This window comes from Ascaphus truei, chromosome 5, assembly GCF_040206685.1.
Source record: "Ascaphus truei isolate aAscTru1 chromosome 5, aAscTru1.hap1, whole genome shotgun sequence".
Lineage (NCBI taxonomy): Eukaryota > Metazoa > Chordata > Amphibia > Anura > Ascaphidae > Ascaphus > Ascaphus truei.
In genome coordinates this window covers 80,973,024-80,992,704 of record NC_134487.1, presented here as the reverse complement: position 1 = coordinate 80,992,704, position 19,681 = coordinate 80,973,024, and the positions used below count along the sequence as shown (strand labels likewise).

The window sequence follows — 19,681 nt, the reverse complement described above, 5'->3', positions numbered from 1 at the left end:
TAGTAGAAGTATGGGTAGTATAACTACTCATTTTAGTTAGGGTGCTGGCTAAACTAGGGAAGCTTGCACCTCTATATGTAGTTGGCTTGGCTGATCGTAATAAGACTATGAAGTTAAGAGGTGCACATGTCAGTTAAGGTTATATGGCTATATAGTGCAGAGGTCGCTCCTCCCTTTTAAGTGGAACTAACTAAACCAACTAGAATACAACAATATCACATATGGGAGTGTAACATTGTCAACAATATTACTAATAATAATAACTGGGTATTTAAAAACTTGGATTTGAACTTGCGACCAGCTAGTCTCATGCTTCCCCTCGGGTAAGTACTCGGCTTTCAAGATAGTGCTTCTCAGTTTGTCCTGCAGAACTAGTCCTCATTAGTAGTATCCAGCTCTCTAGTGTCGTATAGTCAGTGAGCCTTGGCCATTGTCCACTTGGTCTCAATTAGTCCCGGAGTTTTCATTCAGCAGTTGTGACCTTGGAGTGTGTCATTTGTCACCCATTCTTTTTTCTTCGTTAGCAGATTTGTTGAGTCCATTTTCCTCGTCCAGTTCCCCTGCCAAGGCTTCAAATCTAGGGATCTCTCTTCCTCAGTATGGAGATCCAGGGTCGATAAACCCAGCCGCCGAAGGAATTGCGATCCATCCTTTGGGGAGCGCATATGTGCCTCCACACCGTTATGTGAGGCCATATGTCGAAATGGAAAGCCCCATCTATACTTGACTCCATTAGCCCTCAAGATTACTGTGATGTCTCTTAGTTTTCTTCTTCGTACCAGTGTCACTGGGGCCAGGTCCTGGTATATTTGTAGAGAGGAATTCTCAAAAGATATTTCTACAAGTTTATGTGAAGCATTTATTAACTGCCCCTTAACCTAGAAGAAGTGGACCCTTGTTATAATATCCCTGGGTTTTCTGCTGTCAGCGTCTCAGGGCCTTAGAGCTGTATGCGCTCTGTCAAGTTCGAGCCTATCTGGGTAATGTCAGGGAGCAATGACAGGAAGAGGTCCAGGAGGTACATTTTGATATGGTCTGATTGGACCGACTCCGGGACATTTCGTATCCTGATGTTGTTGCGCCGTGATCGGTTGTCTGAATTTTCTTGCCCATGACTCAGGAGCTGTTTAAGAGCTTTTATTTCCTCCGTGGGTTATATCTTGAATTCTGTGGCCTCTTCTGCTTTATTCTCCAGTTCGGTTGTTCTGTCCCTAATCCCTGCGACATCTGCCCTAATTTCCCCAATCACTTTCTGTAAGTCATTTTTGAGAGTCTGCTTCAGGTCTTGCAAAAGTCCTCTCATGTCTCTCCAGGTCTGATTCTGGTTTGGACTCAGAATACTCTCCTTCCTGTGGAGATATATTTTCTTGGAGGGGGAGGGTTCGCGCGCTTCTTTTTGAAAATAGTGAGCAACCTCACTTTTTTTGGAGAGTTTTTGTCTTCAGAGGCATGTTTGATGGCTGTCTAGATGGTCTTTTTGCTATTTATTATTTTATATTTTTCCTGCTTGTGAGGGGAGTTTGCTGACGTTATATTAGCATCAGCCGCTTCCGTTAGCACATTAGGTACTTAGCTTTCCCTTAGGTGGTCATCTTGTTTAGTGCATTGTAAGCACTTGCAGGGACATGGCTATCAGCTGCTGGGGTCTCCATTCCTCCCCATGCCCATCTAGAGGAGGGTGAGAGGCCCAGGATTTGTGTTTTCATATTGTCACTTCTGGGGATTATGATTGTTGTGATGTACAGGAATAGTTAGGCCTCTGCTGCCACACTCCTGCCCTTTAGTGTAGCGTAGTCTGGACCAGTTCTCTGTGGCTCGTGGAGGGGGATTTCACATCTTGTGTGGGTCTCTCTGCTTTATGATAACCGGATCCTCTTACTTCTCGAGTCCTGGAGGTAAGCCCCGCCTCCCATGATCCTTCAGTCAAGTCCCGCTGCCATTGTCTCGCACCTAAAGGCACTCGATCCACCGCTCCCCAGTTCCAGAGGAGAGTTCTGGTGAACGATGGTCTTCACTGCTGATCGAGTAGCACCCTTCTCTCTTGCCTATTGTGCTATTGTCTTTTTAGCAGGGTTCTCCGCTTTTAGGGGAAAACCGGTGAAATTGTAGGGGATTTGGTCTGGAGCTTGGCAGCCCCCCATCCACTCGTTCAGCAGTTGACCATGCCCCTCCCATTCATATTCTTAATGCATAAATGTTGCACAATTGGGTTCAATAAGCATCTTCTTAATATCACTTCCAACAGTTTGAAATCTGCTTGGTAAATGCACTACATTCATGGTATTGATTTTAAATTAATCTTTTCGTTAGTGCTGAGACCTTTCCTCTCTAGCAAGTGGACTTAATCAGTGTTACAGAGAGCCAGAACTTATCATCAAGATCAAGGCACCAGAAAGGACAAAGCAGTCCTTATTTCAATAAATAAGTTTTATTTCAGCTGGAAGCCAGCAAGCACAGGAATCCTAGCTGACTAGGTGCTGAGAGCTACATCAAAGGCTCACCCAAGGCTTGCTTCTAAACTCCGATGAGGTAGGGACATCCAAACCTCTCTGGAACAATTTGAAGCGGACCACTTTCAAAAGTCCCACTTAAAAGTCCTGCTCTCTGCTTCTCCTGCACAGCTACAGTCAGAGCCACGAACAGGGTGGGTCTGCTGGGGCTGGCGTCCCAGGCCCGGTGAGTCAGGGGGCAGGAAGGGGGGGCTTGTAAGTTGGGCCAGGTCCGTCTGTGCGTCCTCTCGCGGCCGGGCCATGGCTTTCCCTTAGCAGCAGCCTGCATACCCTATCCCTCTGTCCCACGCCGATGGGCCTCTCTGATGTCAGCACTCTCTGCTTCCGGCATAAATGCCTCGGGGAAGAGCACGGATCCTCTGCAACCGCCCGCGCCCCCCCAAACAAATCCAGCGCCCCCCATTTTGCACATCACTGCCTTAAGTTATAGCCACTTTATAAATTCTGAGTCTAATTGCTCAAAATGAGATCATTCTAGAGCTTTTAGAACAGGTTGGGATCCCAATGCTTGGTCTTGTTCTCCTGACAGCTGTGATAAATGCTTTAATATAATGATATGTGGCAACAGAGTTTTGCTGAACGGAGAGCCCTGACACTTGGACATTTAGAGAATTCTTGCTTGACCCTTTCTCAAATTCCTATTGCAAAACTCCAGGATATTTGGAATTTAAATGTTTTCTTCTGAAAACATCTATTTTACGTATTGCTGCAGGATTATACAATGATTTCTTCAGGAAACCGCAAATCTGTACATTGGTCTGTTTCTAAGATAGGTTTGGTTAAATGTTTTCTTCTTAACAAGTTTTTTTTGGTATGTTTCACTTAGTTTATACTGTATAAGAATCTAAAAATTGGGTTTCACTTGAGACAGGAAAAATAGCTGTATAAAAGCTTGTAGAAATTATGTTAATATATTTTTTATTTAAAACCAGAGACAGAACATGAAACACAGACAGAGCTCAGTGCTACATCCAAAGACACTAATACATGGTACAGTGCCTAAATATATATATAGATAGATATCTTTTGAATAAAATGGTCTTTTAGTTGAACTCTTTGGCCAAAGTGTTGGAAGCCCTTGAGCCATTTCAAGGCAGACCATGTCTCAAGGGTCCTAACACTAAAATAGATTCTTAATAACCTGTACATTACCAGGTCACGCGTCATCGGGTGCCTGCGCCCCCTGCGATGTGGGGGACGGCGGCAGGGGGTTCCGGGGGACCCGGCGGACCCGGCGAGCGGAGGGAGAAATCCCCAATCGGAGGGCGCTCCTCCGCGGCTTCGGCGCGCGCCAGGCACATCCCGGTGCGCGCCTGGTTACTGCTGCGGCCGAGACCGGGCAAATGCTCAAATAAACTCGGCCGCAGCAGTAGCACTCAGCTCTGTCTGTGTTTCATGTTCTGTCTCTAGTTTTAAATATATATTGCCATGCTCAGTAATACATTTTTTAGAATGTTAAAGTGCTTAGTGTTTAGTCTTTAATATAGGTTTGTATAGCAGTTAATAATAATTGTTATCCTTATTTATGCAAATTTCATTAAAAAAACAAATTATGGCATGCTTTTCTGTCAAAATGAAATGATGAGTTAATTTCGAACATGAGGTGGATGTGTGGTGATGACAGACACACTTACATGTTATACACTGACCCCTAGTTGAGCATTGACACGTTTACAAAGGCCAGTCAAATTAAGTGAACTGATAAAGCAGTTTATTGATTTGGAATTCGTTGGCCTTTCACCTACAGTACATACCATAGAGCAGTGTTGCTCAAATCTCTCCTTGGATACCGCACCAAAATAATGTCTTAAGGCAAAACCAACAAATCACACGTTCAAATCAAACTGCATTGTGCACTTGGTAATGTGTTGGTTGTTTAAAAAATGGTCTGTAATGCAGTCGAATATTTATGTCACATCATATAAGAGTGAATACCTGTACTCAGGCCAGCAGTATGAGAGAAGAGTAAAGAGTATATACTTGCACTGCACTCCTGTTGTAGGATAGAAGTAGATTTAGATTTCTATGGTACGTTGCGTCTTAGTGACAGGATCCCCTCCAAACTGTCTTCTTTAGGGAAAAAAGAGTGCAAATTGTGGTTTGTTTTGGGGTTAGCAATAAGAGATAGTGATGCTGTGATTTTTTTAAAGCTCGGGGAACCAGGTACACAGTTATCTTTGCTGGATTATGATAAATCTGTACTGGAATTACAGTTCCTTGCCTTTTCACATACTTTTAGCATAATGCATGAGATCTAATCAAATTGGTCCAGGAAAAATGCAGTATTTGTTAAAAGTTATGATTTATTTTAACAGACCAACATTACAGTTCTTCAAAGATATAGGGAAGAGGCGGTTAACACATGGGACCCCACAAAAAAGATTATTTTAATTAAAAAAAAAAAAAAACTTGAAAGGCCAGGACACATTTTAAATAAATAGTTTTTAAAAATACATTGAAAAAAAAGTATACATTTGAAACTACAAATTTGCGTCAACCAGTCCAGTATCATCACTAGAGATGGGTGAATAAACCCAAATCTGTTTCCTGGATTTTCTCGCATTCCCCCCCCCCCCCCACCCCAAAATCCGTTTCGCTGTGTAAAATCCGCAAACGGATTTGGTCGATTTTAATCCATGCAGATGTCTCAGAAACCGCCATTGGAAACAACCCGTTGGCGGATTCTTAAAAATCCTTCAGCAGATTGCGGAATCCGCGGAGTGTGCTGGCAAAAATAATAACAAATCTGCAAAACGTGAATCGACCTTTTTGAGATTGATCCGCGGAAATTCCGCTGCCCAAAGGAACCGACCGATTTGCTGCAGATCCAAATCTACCCATTTCTAATCATCACATGAGGCTGGAGCAGTGGCTCAGTGAGTGAAGGCACTGACTGAAAACAATGGTGCTAACTCTGAAAACAAGGACCCTGAGTTTGAAGCAGGGGAACTTAAATCCAGGTGTCAGCTCCTTGTGACCTTGGGCAAGTTACTTTATCTCCCCGTGCCTCAGACACCAAAAACAAATTGTAAGCTCATCTGGGCAGGGACTATGTCTGTAAAAATCCTATGTACTGTACAGTGCTGCTTACCGTGCTCTATACTATCATTGTGAAAGCTTTGAGTCCAATTGGGAAAATTGTTTTATGTGAGATAAAGTTGTTGCTGTTGTTATTATTATTATTATTATTACTACCACAATTCCCTATGTGAAATACACTCATGGGCTGTTCACTGAAGAACACAAATGTGTTGCGTGTGTTTTTACAGAAAAATGTACAAATTATGAATGTAACAAACCCTCATTGTTGTTGCTCTAAATAACAGCTGGTGTCAACCTCTTTGAATCTTGTGCAAATCATTGAATCATTTGCAAAAAATGTGAAATCTTATGGGTTTAAAAAAAAAATCAGTTCTGTAGTATTAGATAATACTGCATTTGTTTGATTATTCAATTCTTAATGCCATTTCTAATTAGTTTTAAAGCATCCTTGGATTTCTATAGCAGGTTTTAGCCCACCTCCCAAGCAGTGCAAGATCTTTGCACCCCTTTCCTGTGTGTGATAATTTTTTGCCAATATTTCCAGCAGTTTGAGCTGTAAACTGTAACAATAGATAATGTCACAGTAATAATATGAGGATACATTTTAGCTGCTGAGTTTACACTGATTGAAGCAGCCATTCTATTAGCCACAAAATCAGGATTTTGACAGATGTATAACAGGAGCACCAAACGATTGCCAGCTTAGGTAGAATGTAGAATTATACATTGTCACATGCTTTACATAAGAAAAATAAAACAAGAAGGGCTTATGCAGTATTGGGACTTGAAGCAATCTGCACTGTATGTGTAGGAGTGTGCATGGAGGTGATACAGCAGGCAGGCAGTGTCACAGTGTGGAAGCGGCTGCTGCGGATTGGTCAGCGGGAACCCCGAGGGGCGGGCTCTGCTCTTTGATGTGGGGGTCCTGGGATGGTCAGAGCAGCAGAAAGTTGGCACCGGTTCTCCTCTCCGGCTCTGTCCCTGGAGAAGGTGCCGCTGACTGACACACACACACACATACACATGCAGTATACCCCCGTCAGTTAGTCCATGTCCCAGCTGGGCGAGGTAGGACGCTGTGCAGGCTGAGAGGGCACTGACACGAGGAAGGGGCAGGAGAGAAGAAGCGATGCAGCAAGGCAGGCGTGAGAGCAAGAGGCACTGCGCAGAGGAGACACCCGGCTGCTGAAGCGGGAGCAGCTGTGTGGGCTGCTCGGGGATAGGAGGGGCGCAGGCTGGGGAAGAAGGAGAGGGAAGAGGAGAGAGGGAGGGAAGAGAGAGAGGAAGGGGAGAGAGAGAGGGGAGGAAGGGGACGCTTGTCCTCGTTTTCTCTTCTGCAAAGAAGGGAACATGCTGGTTGCAAACTGGTTGGCGGGGCTGCTCTGTCATCTTTGCTTTCTGCACACTCGGTCCTGGGAGAGCCGGCTTCACCCCAAGCAAGGTAATGAAATAATAAGCCAATGAAAGCATGGGACTAACAGCATGTAACCAAACACCCAAGTGCATGCACAGGGATAACTTCCACTCACTGTCCTGCTGCAAAAACGAAATGAATGGAGTCCACGTCTGAGACCGAGGGGGGGAGAGTTGCAACACTTTTTTTTTTAAGGCAGGCAATAGAGTGGGATTAACCCATTTGCTGACTCATCTGACAGCAAAGGAGATAAGACTGTTGGTTGGTGTTAAAGGTCTGAAGCAGTAAGGACATATGGGAATGGTGTTGCAGTTCCCTCAGGCAGTGATGTTATTAAGGATATTTTGATAGGCAATGCGAGTCTGGCAGCGATGAGTTTAAGGGCAATTTTTGATAAGTTTTGCAGACTGACAGTGATGGGGATAATGTCTCTTCTGGTGGGATTTACTGGACCCAGTGCTTGCAAAAGGTTAAAAGGCCACTTTGACAGGATAGGAAGTATTACATCGGGGGGGGGGGGGGGGGGGAGGTGGAGGGGGGGGAGGGGGAACAGGGGGTTGTTAAAACAAGGATGGTCATTCAAACATGTCAGGGCATTTTCTAAATTAAGCATATTTCAGTTGTAAATTGGGATTACCAAATATCCTGCTGGCACATCCTTGGCTTTATATACAAGATGACCAAATCTCTTAAGGAACTGTTTAACAGTGAAGAAATTTGATTTAAAAAAGAAGAGACAACTACTGTTTACATTTCATCCAAGTGGCCAAGTAAATAGCAGCAATGAGTATCAGAGATACTTCACTAATGAAATCTGCATGCTGTGTTTGGTAGCTAAATATGGCCTATTAAGTGTTTCTGTTTTGACCATAAGTGCACAGTTTAAGTATCAAATTGCTCTTACATATGAGAGGAAGACACCCAACGTGTATACATTTGGAATTGTTCATTGACCGCTCAGCAGCTGCACTATGAGCCAGATGGAATGAATAACTCACTGGCTGCAGCTCCCATGCAATTCTCAGCGCATAGTTTAAGGAACTTTACTTAGTGATGACCTGTTAATGCATTAATTCAGAGAATGCAGAAGATTTGTTCTGTGTTCGACCTGCACTGGATGTATCAGTATTATATTCACAAAACGGAGGTAGAAATCATCAATCGTTAATGTTTATTTGTGGGAGTAGTGACTGTTAGTTGCCAATGACTATTGCATTCTTGTGAAGGTATCTCTAATAGTCAGTGTAATTAACTCCTCTTCATAATGTTGGGCAATTTCTGTCCAGGTCACATTGTAAATGGAGGAAATGTTCCCCAGCACTAGCAACAAAGATCAACTTTACTATAGATTCATCAAAATCCAGTGTATTTGCAAGAAAAAGATTTATGTTACCTCATAATGGAGAGGCAACGTTTCAGTGTGCACTGTACTTCCTCAGGATTTCGGATGAATCTATAATAGATCATTATTGTTGGGAATGCTGGGAAAACTGGCTCTTATAACTATGTGTTCTTGAGCAGTGGATAAGTGCTCACCATGTGCACATACAACGTTTTCATAACAGATGTGGATATGTTTATGAACATTGGGTGCTGTTCTCTCTCACTAACCATCTATCCAGTAATATTGCACTTCGTCCTGCTTTACTGCAAGGCATCATTATTTTTTAAATATTTTGCTCTTAGAAATTACCCTGTTTAATCCTATTCACATAGGCTACTTTGCTGTTGAAATATTAATGTCAAATATTTTTTAATTGGACCTATTAAATACAGCAGCTAACACTAAACGCCTTAGAATTCAGTCCAATCACATCAACATTGGAATCAAAATTATATTCTTTCCTTGTCCATGTTTGTTCTCTTAACTTGCTCCTCACAAACCACCATATTTACTGAACGGTCCTAAAGCTTAAGGCTAGAATGATCCATAAGGTACCTAAGGCGTAGAACCTACTCACACCTCCTCTAGATATGTTGAAGTCTCTCTGGTTCTGTGTGGCTGTACTTCCAGTACTATTGTTATTGTAACTAATAGACAATTGAGGCAATTCATGAAACTGTGAAATCCCACTGACTTAACTATGAGTTTGCCATATTGTAGGGGCTCGATCGGCACTCTCATAGTTTAATGAATATCCCCCTATCTGTCAATTACAATACATACAGTAATCTCTATGTTGCAAAACTGAATTAGCCTGTCAAATTGTATATTGATTTCTAACAACAGGGAAAGAAGATCTTTATTCAAAATATCACTTGGTTACCAAGAAGATCCCAGGAAAGAACACTTAAGACTCCTTCAGCAATCTAAGCTATTAATGATATCTTTAACCCATGTAGTATACTAATGACATTAGATGTATATGTGCGTTTAAAATGAAACAGGGTCAATTATTTGGTCCTGTTATCCTGATCAGTCCAGCTAAAACGCATGGAGGAGTTACAATTAAGCTGTTCTCAGCTTCCAGATACAAATCGCAGATAAAATCAGCCTAATAATAATAATATCACCTTGTTTTACTTTACAGCCAGTTTTGTGAAGAACCTTCAATCCTATGAGATCATCACACCTTCTAGAATCAACGATTTTGGGGAAGTTTTCCCTCACCCTCATCATTTCCGAAGAAGGAAAAGGAGTCTCGAATCTCAATTGTCAGCCTCACATGCCCATAGGACCCATTACCGTTTCACTGCCTATGGACAGCTTTTCCAGTTTAATCTTAGTGTTGATGCAAGCTTCATCACTGATTCTTACCATGTTGTGCATATTGGGAACCAAAGCCACTCTCAGCATGATTCCTCAGACCTCAGACACTGCTTCTACAGAGGGTATGTCAATGCTTTAGAGACCAACACAGCTATGTTTAGTCTCTGCGGTGGCATGGTGAGTATATTAGTTGTTTCTGATGATTCTACTGTGTGCATAGCAGCTTTAGTAATTTGTTACATCACTTAACTTCCTGTCCCTAAAATGAATGATATGTATTTGAAAAGAACTATGAACTAGACACTATTCAAAGTCACTAAATTGTACTTAGGTTTGTGCAGACTCATTCTTAGTACAGTACTTGAGGCTCTGTGTAATTTAAATGTGTGACAGGTATTGCTGTCACAATACAGTTGATAAGGTTTGCTAAAAGTGGCTACTGATTGATAATACAAGTGACAGTGGCATCATTGTTCCGGAATTATGTGCATTTATATTTCACACATTATAAAGGCACTTAGTTTTATGAAGGCAACAAATACATTAATATATTTTATTCTGTTTTATTAAATCATATCTGTAGTCATTATTTTGGATTATTCATATTTTTATTGCATAGGACATTGGTTACTCCTCTGCACATGCTTTTCTTCTTAATAACAGACACATATTCTTGCCTGTTTAATACAAAGCTGGGTGCTGATATCAAACACATTCACATATACATTATATTTGAGTTATTCTTTCTACTGTGGCTATTCAATATATATTTAATAAAAACTTGTCAATAAATATTCTATATGTACAAGGAACACCCGCACAGCTTAACAATGGCTACACACATTCATGCACACGCGGGAAGCTTTTCATTTGAAAAACAGTATTTTGCCGACAAGCTTGCTGCTGCCTCCTACGCAGCTTCCTCCGTGTATCTGCATTATGGTGATTCTGCAGGCTATATTCTCCTACCGCAGGATCCTTTGATTTTATGGGGCTGTTTCTTAAGCCCACTGTTTAGTTAGGCATACCCTTGAGCATATCAGCGCTGATATATCAATGATCAGTGCTGATATAGGGGACTATGCGCTGTTGTCTCACATGTGACCCACTAGACTAAGAACCCCCCCCCCCCCTATCCCTGAGTATTTGTCTTCTCGGCACCAACAGAGAAAACCCCCCTTTTTGGCAGCCCACAAAGCTAGTGTCAGCCCGGTGTACCTCCTCATAGTACATGTGTAGCTATACTTACACGGAGACACTTCTGTCCGGGTGCAGGGGTCTGTGGGAATAAACGGATGCCGGTTTGCCCGCCGCACAGTACACTGTGGAAGTGAGGGGCCAGCTCTATCAGCTGTTAGGTATCGGGATTCTCCTGCTCAGACCTCTTCGCGCTCCTAACAGGATCGCGTACATCAGCCTGCTAGGTCACGCAGTGATTCTATCAGTCACTGCGCTGTATGCTTAGCTCCAAACAAGGGTTAAAATATATTGATCTACTTACCAGGGGCACTAAAGCTAATTCTCCCTTTTTTTTGGGGGGGGGGGGAATGTATGCACTGCGGGTTCGTATGCACCGCCATGCATGATACCTGCCTCTCCGTGGCTATAACCGGCTCGGTTTTAGCTGTTCATTTGTGAGGCTCCAGGACAGGAGCGCATCTCATCTCGGAGCACAAGGACTATTTATTGTACCATCTATTTACACCACTATACCTAGTGTGCTCAGCATATAGTGTGCTATTACCCCCTCCCATAAGGTCCTATTGAGTGCCTCACTCAGGTTTTTTATTTGGTCATATTATAGCAGTGCAAGTTCTCCATAGTCAGTTACCCTCCTTGGGCAAGTGGTATGAGGGTTTAACCCTACAGCAGTATCCATTATATAGGATATCATCTGTCTACATAGTGCCACATATTATCCCCCCCTTGAGCCTTAACCGGAGCATAGAATAAACCCTCATCTGGCTACAATTACGTAACAAACACATTGAGAGGGATTTATACCTATCTCCAAGTACATACTCCAATACCCTATAGGCTAGTGGGGGTGTGGGGTAGAAACCCTAACATGGGTTTGCCCCCATTGCTATCAGCATAAACCTATCACTTGCCACACAGTCAGGGAGGTTATCCACTGACTCTGTACTAACTTAATGGGTGGTCACAGTGATTGTCACTACTATCGCACCCTTGCCACAGATCACTAACGCACTATTGCAAGTTATTAACATATGTTCTGACCCAGTCCCTATGGGGACAGGACGGTATCTAAACAGTGGCCCATGACGGCCCCATTCCTATATCCATAGGTAGCTATATAATAGCAATAGATCCCGAACATCTATTAGGGATCTCCATACGGTCTATCCACTTAACTTACCAGAGTTATGTTACCAATGACAGTCACGTACTGTTTGACATACGTTTTATTTTAAACCCCCTTTTTTTATTTATTGGTATAAATAAAGTATTTTAACACATTCATTATACATTCAGCTGTGACAGAGTGCTTGCACACTAGGTTTCCTTTTCTCTGTGATACAATAAATATTCTTTAGTACAAATCTGTGGGCTAGGAAGATTTATGTCACCTTAAACCTGGAACATTTTTGCTTTGACTTATTTACTATTTTTTTAATAGCCACTTTGTGTGCTTTGTAAATCACTTACTAATATAAGGAGGAATAAAGAAGTATGGTGCATTAATGCTATGGAATGGGGACAAAATTTTTCTATTTCTCTCTTTTAAAGGTAAATATGTTGTCAGGGATTTTTAATACAGCTACCTCATTGTTATATAGAGAAAAATAGCATTAAACTGGTCGAAGCTATATAGTAGTTTCTTATTACATAGTTCTGTAAGTCATACAGTATATAGTACTTTTTTGGGTGTCCAATTTCAGGCTAGAGTTAATCTGATACAATACAACATCTGTATGTAGAGGTAGATAGTTACTGTTCTGCAGTTGTCTAGCTAAGTGAACCAAACCGGTTCATACCATATCAACATTGTGGACAATTCATTAAAATAGCCTATGGGACTTTAAACTTAATTGAATGAAAGTGTGGAAATCCAGAGTTTGACAATCTATGTGGTATATATACAGTATTCAAAGACCAAACGTAACAGATTACTTTAGTGTGAGGAACATTTCCCAATTGTCCAATCTTTGCATACACACATGCATAACAATTTCTGCTATTGAAAATATAATTAGGGACAACATTTCAGTGCCTTGTTTCCAGCACAGAAATTAGCTTTAATCAAAGCATCATTAGACATAACTTTTTCTATTATAAACATTTTTACTTCAAGCACGCTGGCACATAAAAATACATTCTGCCAATCACCACATTTTACAATTTTCTTGTCAAATGTTCCTTTAAGTGGCCCCAGTTGTTGGCTGACAAAATGACAGCATAGAGAGACATTGAAAGAAAACCTTGCATAAAACATAGTCTTATCTTGACTGGCTTTTCAGCAGAAAGGTTTTTGTGACAAGGGTTGCTGTCAACGAGAGAGACTCAACAAGCTGCTAATGCAGCCTTGAGTGCTCCATAGTAATAGAATGTACTTGTTGGCTCCCTGTAAACAAACCTGTTTTATGCCTATCCCTGATTTTATTTAACATTATCTGCATGTAAAACCATGCATACAAATGAATTCACGGACCATTCTGCTGACTCAATAATGTGCCCAAGTTCTCAAAAAAGAAAAGTTCACAAAGTTTGAAGAACATTGTTTGCAGTTTTCACATGACCCCACAAAGGGTCATTTGACCTTTTTCTTTTAAGAATTTTTGAAATGCTTGTGAAAATTATGACATTTAGAAAAAAAATTTTTTTTCGTCATTTTCACCAAAGGAAAAAAAAGGCAAGATTTCACACTTTAAAAAAAACATATTCTTTCAGTTTTAAAATTTGTTGAAAATGTAACACTTTTTTTTGCAAACCGGTCTTGGGAAGGTTGCCCATCTTCAAGAGTAAGCAAATTAGAGTCTTAACAGTTACTTTTTTTGTGACAAGATATAACCTGTAGTCAACCTTCGCAAAGATACGTGTCAGTTAATTTGCCTGTGGTGCAAAAAAAAAAAGATATTTATTAAAATCTGTTTTTTTGTACCAAAGAGAGCAGGCATGTTCAGATGGTACTGTATCTGAAGTTTGTGAACAATTTTGTCAAGAGCCAGTTTTTCAATGTACAGTATAAATGGGACAGTCAGCCATGACCTGCAGATTACATGGTTACATTTGAAAGATGTATATCTACATAATCTGGTTTACAGATACCATCAAAATTCTTCACATTTGCTTTGTAGTATCAAGACAAAGTGTATCAGTTTCAATTCGCAACCAGGCTTCCAAGACATTTGCAAAGACACTAGTAGTCTTTACTGCTGCACTGTAGAAGGAAGGTACATCTGTGATTCAATATTTTAGATGGCTGGCTTGCAAAAAAAATAGTAGTGCTTCTGGATCATGAATGGCTAATAAACTGGGGAAAAGCAATTTAGATCTATCCCAACAGATACAATTCCTTTACCTAATTTTCATTAGTTACCGATAGAATAAGCCTCCCACTGGATAAACTAATAAAAAAGGTGAAAATACTTTCAAAGGTTTCATCAGGATTGATCAGGGATTGCTTGAAAGTTATAGGGTTAAAGGATCCTGATAATAGAAGCTGGTGCTTTGGCATGGTTTCACATGAAGTATCTAAAAAGGGAAGTTTTTTTTATTTTTTGAGACAAGAAACAGGGCTCCTCAGATCTCCAGATTTCATTATATATGGCAAGGGTGGCCAACCTGTGTCCCAATGGTCGCATGCAGCCCTTCAGTACTTCATGTACGGCCACCGAAGGTAAAAAAAATGGGCGAGACCGTAGAGACATGGAAGAGGAGAAGCCAGAGCGCCTCCTAACAAGCTCCTCTCCTGAGCTCCTATTGACCATCGACCCCTGCTGGGCTCCCAAGCTGTACAGGATACAGTAAATATACATGCTGTCTCCTGAGAGTTCCATGTGGTGCTGGTTGTGGAAACTGGAGAGCAAGTTCTAGGGACAATCACCCCACTGCCCCCTGTCCTTCCTGTCACCTCAACTGCCCTCATCACTCCCTTGTCCCCCACTGCCCCATCTTCCCATGTCATCCCTCTTCCCATGTGTCACATCTTCTTCTCCCCTCCTCATGTGTTACACCCTATTCCTCTCTCCATGTGTCACTCCCTCCACATGTCGCAATATATCTCCCACTCCCCATGTTTCACCCCTCTTCCCTCCTCCCCATGTGTCATCCCCTTTTCCCCTCTTCCCCATGTGTGACCCCCTCTTCCTCCCCTCCCCATGTGTCACCTTCTTCCCCCTCTCACTTGTACTCTGTGTCAGTGTATAGTGCCGTCAGGTTATGTCCTGTGTCAGTGTGTAGTGCCGCTGGCTACATACTCTGTTAGTGTATAGTGCCATCAAGTTATACTCCGCACTATACACCGACACAGAGTATAGCCTGACATCACTATACACTGACACAGTCAGGATATGCTCTGTGTCAGTGTATACAGGTCTTCATTTGATTTTTTTTCCTTTTTGTGGCCCTTTGAGAATGAGACAGATAAATTCTGGCTCCAACTCCCAGTTAGGTTGACCACACCAGATAGTGTATATGGGACTCAATCCAGTGTCAAATAGGAGGGTGGGTAGGGGCGGGACTCTGTCACTGTTAAGCAGGTGATGCCAATTATTACTTGCTTATGGAAGGACCCTAACTTTGGATGCAACTCTCCAAGGGTTGAAGCATATCTAGAAGGTGATTATGGTCATATAACTCTCTGGAAGGCATCTTCTCATAAATTATAAAGATTCGTTCTGACAATTTCATGATTTATAGCAGCGGTCTCCAAATTAGACAGATATTGAGGCCCATATTTACTAAGCAGTCTTCTGCCATTACAGACCTTCCAGTGCTGGCACCGGACTTAAAGCTCAATGACTTGTAAGGTGTCTTCCAGCACTGTAAGGTGTCTTATGGCAGAAGCAAAGGGGGGGGGGGGGAGGGGGAAGAAAGTGCTGAAAGTCTAATGTAGTGTAGTATTCAATGCAGATAGCGAACTAATAAAACTACATTTACAAGTGTCACACAGACATCAGCATTGCTTTTCCTCAAATATCTGTGCTTGCTTAAGCTCTGCCCTGATTCTGATGACATCAGATCCTTTGTATTTAAGGAATTCTATCCCTACACGTTTCACTGTTACAATCAGCTTTGTCAGGGGATACATTGCCTTAAACTCTGGGGACTATATATACACCAGTTGCCATAATTACCAAAATTCCTGAAAGGTGCTGTGTGTATACCATTAATCATTTATGCTTACAGTAGACACTAATGTTATTATCTTGTATGTATCTGATGTCTATTTATAAAACAGGTGTATACTATAGAAAAAGTAAATAAAATTCAAACCAGCGCAATATATATATATATATATATATATACAGTGTTCGACAAATCACCCAAAAATCTAGTCGCCTAACCAAAAAATCTACTTGCCACCTAGTCCCGCCCCCAACCCCGCCCCTAGTCCCGCCCCCAACCCCGCCCCAACCCCGCTTTAAAATAAAATATATAAATAAAATACATTTAATAAATTCCTAGTCAGAACATTCGTTTTTGACATAAATGTATTTATTGTATTACATTATACTACAATTAGTCCTTGTTACGTGTGTGTGTGTGTGTGTGTGTGTGTGTGTGTGTGTGTGTGTGTGTGTGTGTGTGTGTGTGTGTGTGTGTGTGTGTGTGTGTGTGTGTGTGTGTGTGAGTGTGTAAATGTCAGATCTAGAAATAAAAGCCACAGGTGAATGACTAGTTTCCTGAACCCCTTAACCAGTGTCTGGACGTCCCCGCTTCAAAATATCTAAAGCAGCAATCCCGCCTGTGATCTTACCTGATCTGCAGTCCCTCAATGTCCAGGTACCGTCATTCCCGCAATGTTATACATTGGAGGGGAGGTGTTTTCTACCTGTCTTCTCGGTTAGGGGGGGGGGGGGGGGTTCCGATGTCTTCCGTGTGAAGCTTGAGTCAGATCTGGAAGAAAGCAGTATAGGTTATTTCGGTGTAGTATAGGGCACTTAAGATATATTGGGTAAATAAGAGATCCAGAGTGTGAGAGAGTGTGGGGGAGAGAGAGCGAGAGAGAGTGTGGGGGAGAGAGAGAGTGTGGGAGAGAGAGAGTGTGGGGGAGAGAGAGAGAGAATGTGGGGGAGAGAGAGAGAGTGTGGGGGAGAGAGAGAGAGAGAGAGTGGGGGGGAGAGAGAGAGAGAGAGTGTGGGGGAGAGAGAGAGAGAGTGTGGGGGGGGAGAGAGAGAGAGTGTGTGGGGGGGGAGAGAGAGAGGCTGGGTGACTGACTGGGGCGGGGGTGACTGACTGGGGCGGGGGTGACTGACTGGGGTGGGGGTGACTGACTGGGTGGGGTGACGGGGTGATTGGGTGGGGTGACGGGGTGATTGGGTGGGGTGACGGGGTGATTGAGTGGGTGGCGGGGTGATTGGGTGGGGTGGCGGGGTGATGTGACACTTCTGGTATCCTACCCACACACACTCCCACGCACACACACACTCTCCCATGCATGCACACACACACTCTCCCATGCACACACACACACAGGCCCATGCACACACACACACACACACACACACACACACACACACACACACACACACACACACACACACACACACACACACACACACACACTCCCATGCATGCACACACACTCTCTCCCATGCATACACACACACACACACACACACACACACACACACACACACACACACACACACACACACTCCCATGCATACACACACACACACACACACACGCACACACGCACACACGACAGGGGGAAGAAGAGGAAAGGCCGCGCGACCGAGCACCACCACCACTGCTCTGCTCGCCCTCCCCCACGATCATCTCCTGCCCTGCGCGGAAAGCCACGAGACCGTGGGGAAGCGGAGACCAAGGAGGTGAGGGGGGAACACACCCGCTACCATCTCCAGCCCCGCGCAGGGATCGGGGGAAGCGCGCCCGCCTCCCGATGCGGCAAGACCCACGCGCCCGCCTCCTGCTCCTCCCGTCATGCCGCACTTGGCGGCTACTACCCGCGCAATGCAGGGTGAGCGCGGGGGTGAGCACGTCCCGGCGCCTCTCCTCCTCCCCCCCCCCCCGCACCTCGATCCAGGTGGCAGGGAAGGAGCAGAGGGGCCGCAAGATTGAGATTGGAGAGTACTTACTCTCCAACAGATCTCCGGCCAGAAAGAATGGTCGTTCGTTGGGGCGGGCTCATATAAAGCCTGGCCGCGCGTCCACAAAGCCTGGGAGCGCGCGCCAATCAGCAGTCAGGTAGGGGATTTTTTTTTTTTTCAGGCAGGGAGAATTTTCAGCGCGAGCGGGGAATTTAAAAAAACAAACACGTGTTCTGCTTGGGCCAATATTTACTCGCCCGGGGGTTAAATCTACCCGCCCCGGGCGTGTAAATGTATAGGATTGTCGAACACTGTATATATATATATATATATATATATATATATATATATATATATAATCAAAAAATAAATAGATGATATCGTTCCGTGGCTAACGAAATGCTTTTATTTGTGCGAGCTTTCGAGATACACTGATCTCTTCTTCCGGCGATGTTACAATGAATGAAGCAAGCAAAAGGTATACTTAAAAACAGTGTCTCTTGAAATGTTATCTATGCTAGTCCTTCCCCCGGTGTGGATGTGTTTTATGGCTAGAGGTGTCAAAAGGTTCCTGAAAGCAAGTGATGTAAGAGTGTGTGTGTGTGTATCTGTGTGAATATAAATGAATGGAGAGCTCACAGTATATACAGTGCTTTACAAAAGGGGTGTGTGGAGTGGGAGTGGATATAAATGGTGTGGGTAGGTGTGGAAATGTGAGAGATTGTAGCACAACTAAAAGTGTGTGTGGATACTATGTGCTCCCTATACTGTAGGTGTACAGGGATGGAAAAACAAGGAGTATTAGTATGTGTAAGAGACAGCTGTGTGTGCATACATATAGCACAGTATGTACAGACATGGCCTATAGCGCTCATGGGAAGAGAGTTCACTTGTGTCAGTAATGACTTATACAATTTCGATCTCTGTTTAGGCCACCGCTAAGTGTCCCGAACAGTTGCATAAATTTGTATTAATGCAACCGACTCTCTTTCGGTGTTTTAAGATTACCTTTGAGTATGGCAACCCTCAGATCATTCATCTTATGGCCAGAGTCAGAGAAATGTTCGCCGACAGGACTGTCTCTTGTTCCGCGCGTGATGCTGTGGCGATGCAGGTTCATTCTCTTGTTTAGCCCCTGTCCTGTCTCACCTATGTAGTAGCAGCCCCCTGGGCATTTCATGCACATGATGAGGTACACGACATTGCTGGAAGAACAGGTGAACCTTCCTCTGATTTTGTATTCCCGATTCCTGTGTGGTATTTGTATTGTGTCCGCTGTGTAGAGCATTGCGCAGGTTTTGCATCTCGGGTCCTGGCATTGTTTCGTCCCGCATTCAGTTGTACTGCAACCTCTAGCCATAAAACACATCCACACCGGGGGAAGGACTAGCACAGATAACATTCCAAGAGACACTGTTTTTAAGTATACCTTTTGTTTGCTTCATTCATTGTAACATCGCCGGAAGAAGAGATCAGTGTATCTCGAAAGCTCGCACAAATAAAAGCATTTCGTTAGCCACAGAACGGTATCATCTATTTATTTTTTCATTATTGAAGCTCGGCTAACACGGTACTGATACCTCTACATGTATATATATATATATATATATATATATATATATATATATATATATATATATGTTCATTTTCAGTTCATTATGTAAGTGGGCATTGTCTTCCCCTTTGCTTACTATTTGCCGACAAGGGCGGAGGGGTTGTTATATTGGACATAAGTCTGTCACCAACCCACCGGGCAGACCAATAA

The 19,681-nt window shown here is 43.0% G+C and overlaps 1 protein-coding gene across 1 annotated transcript in view; it reads left to right on the top strand.

Annotated features, from left to right (window-relative positions):
* The first annotated feature begins 6,858 nt into the window (after nucleotides 1-6,858).
* ADAMTS20 (ADAM metallopeptidase with thrombospondin type 1 motif 20) overlaps nucleotides 6,859-19,681 on the top strand; it is a 293,501-nt gene continuing 280,678 nt past the window's right edge. The window contains exons 1-2 of the mRNA XM_075600093.1: nucleotides 6,859-6,993; nucleotides 9,498-9,853. Coding sequence (XP_075456208.1) covers nucleotides 6,903-6,993; nucleotides 9,498-9,853 — 447 coding nt within the window. The 5' untranslated portion in view covers nucleotides 6,859-6,902. The remainder of the gene's footprint in view (nucleotides 6,994-9,497; nucleotides 9,854-19,681) is intronic.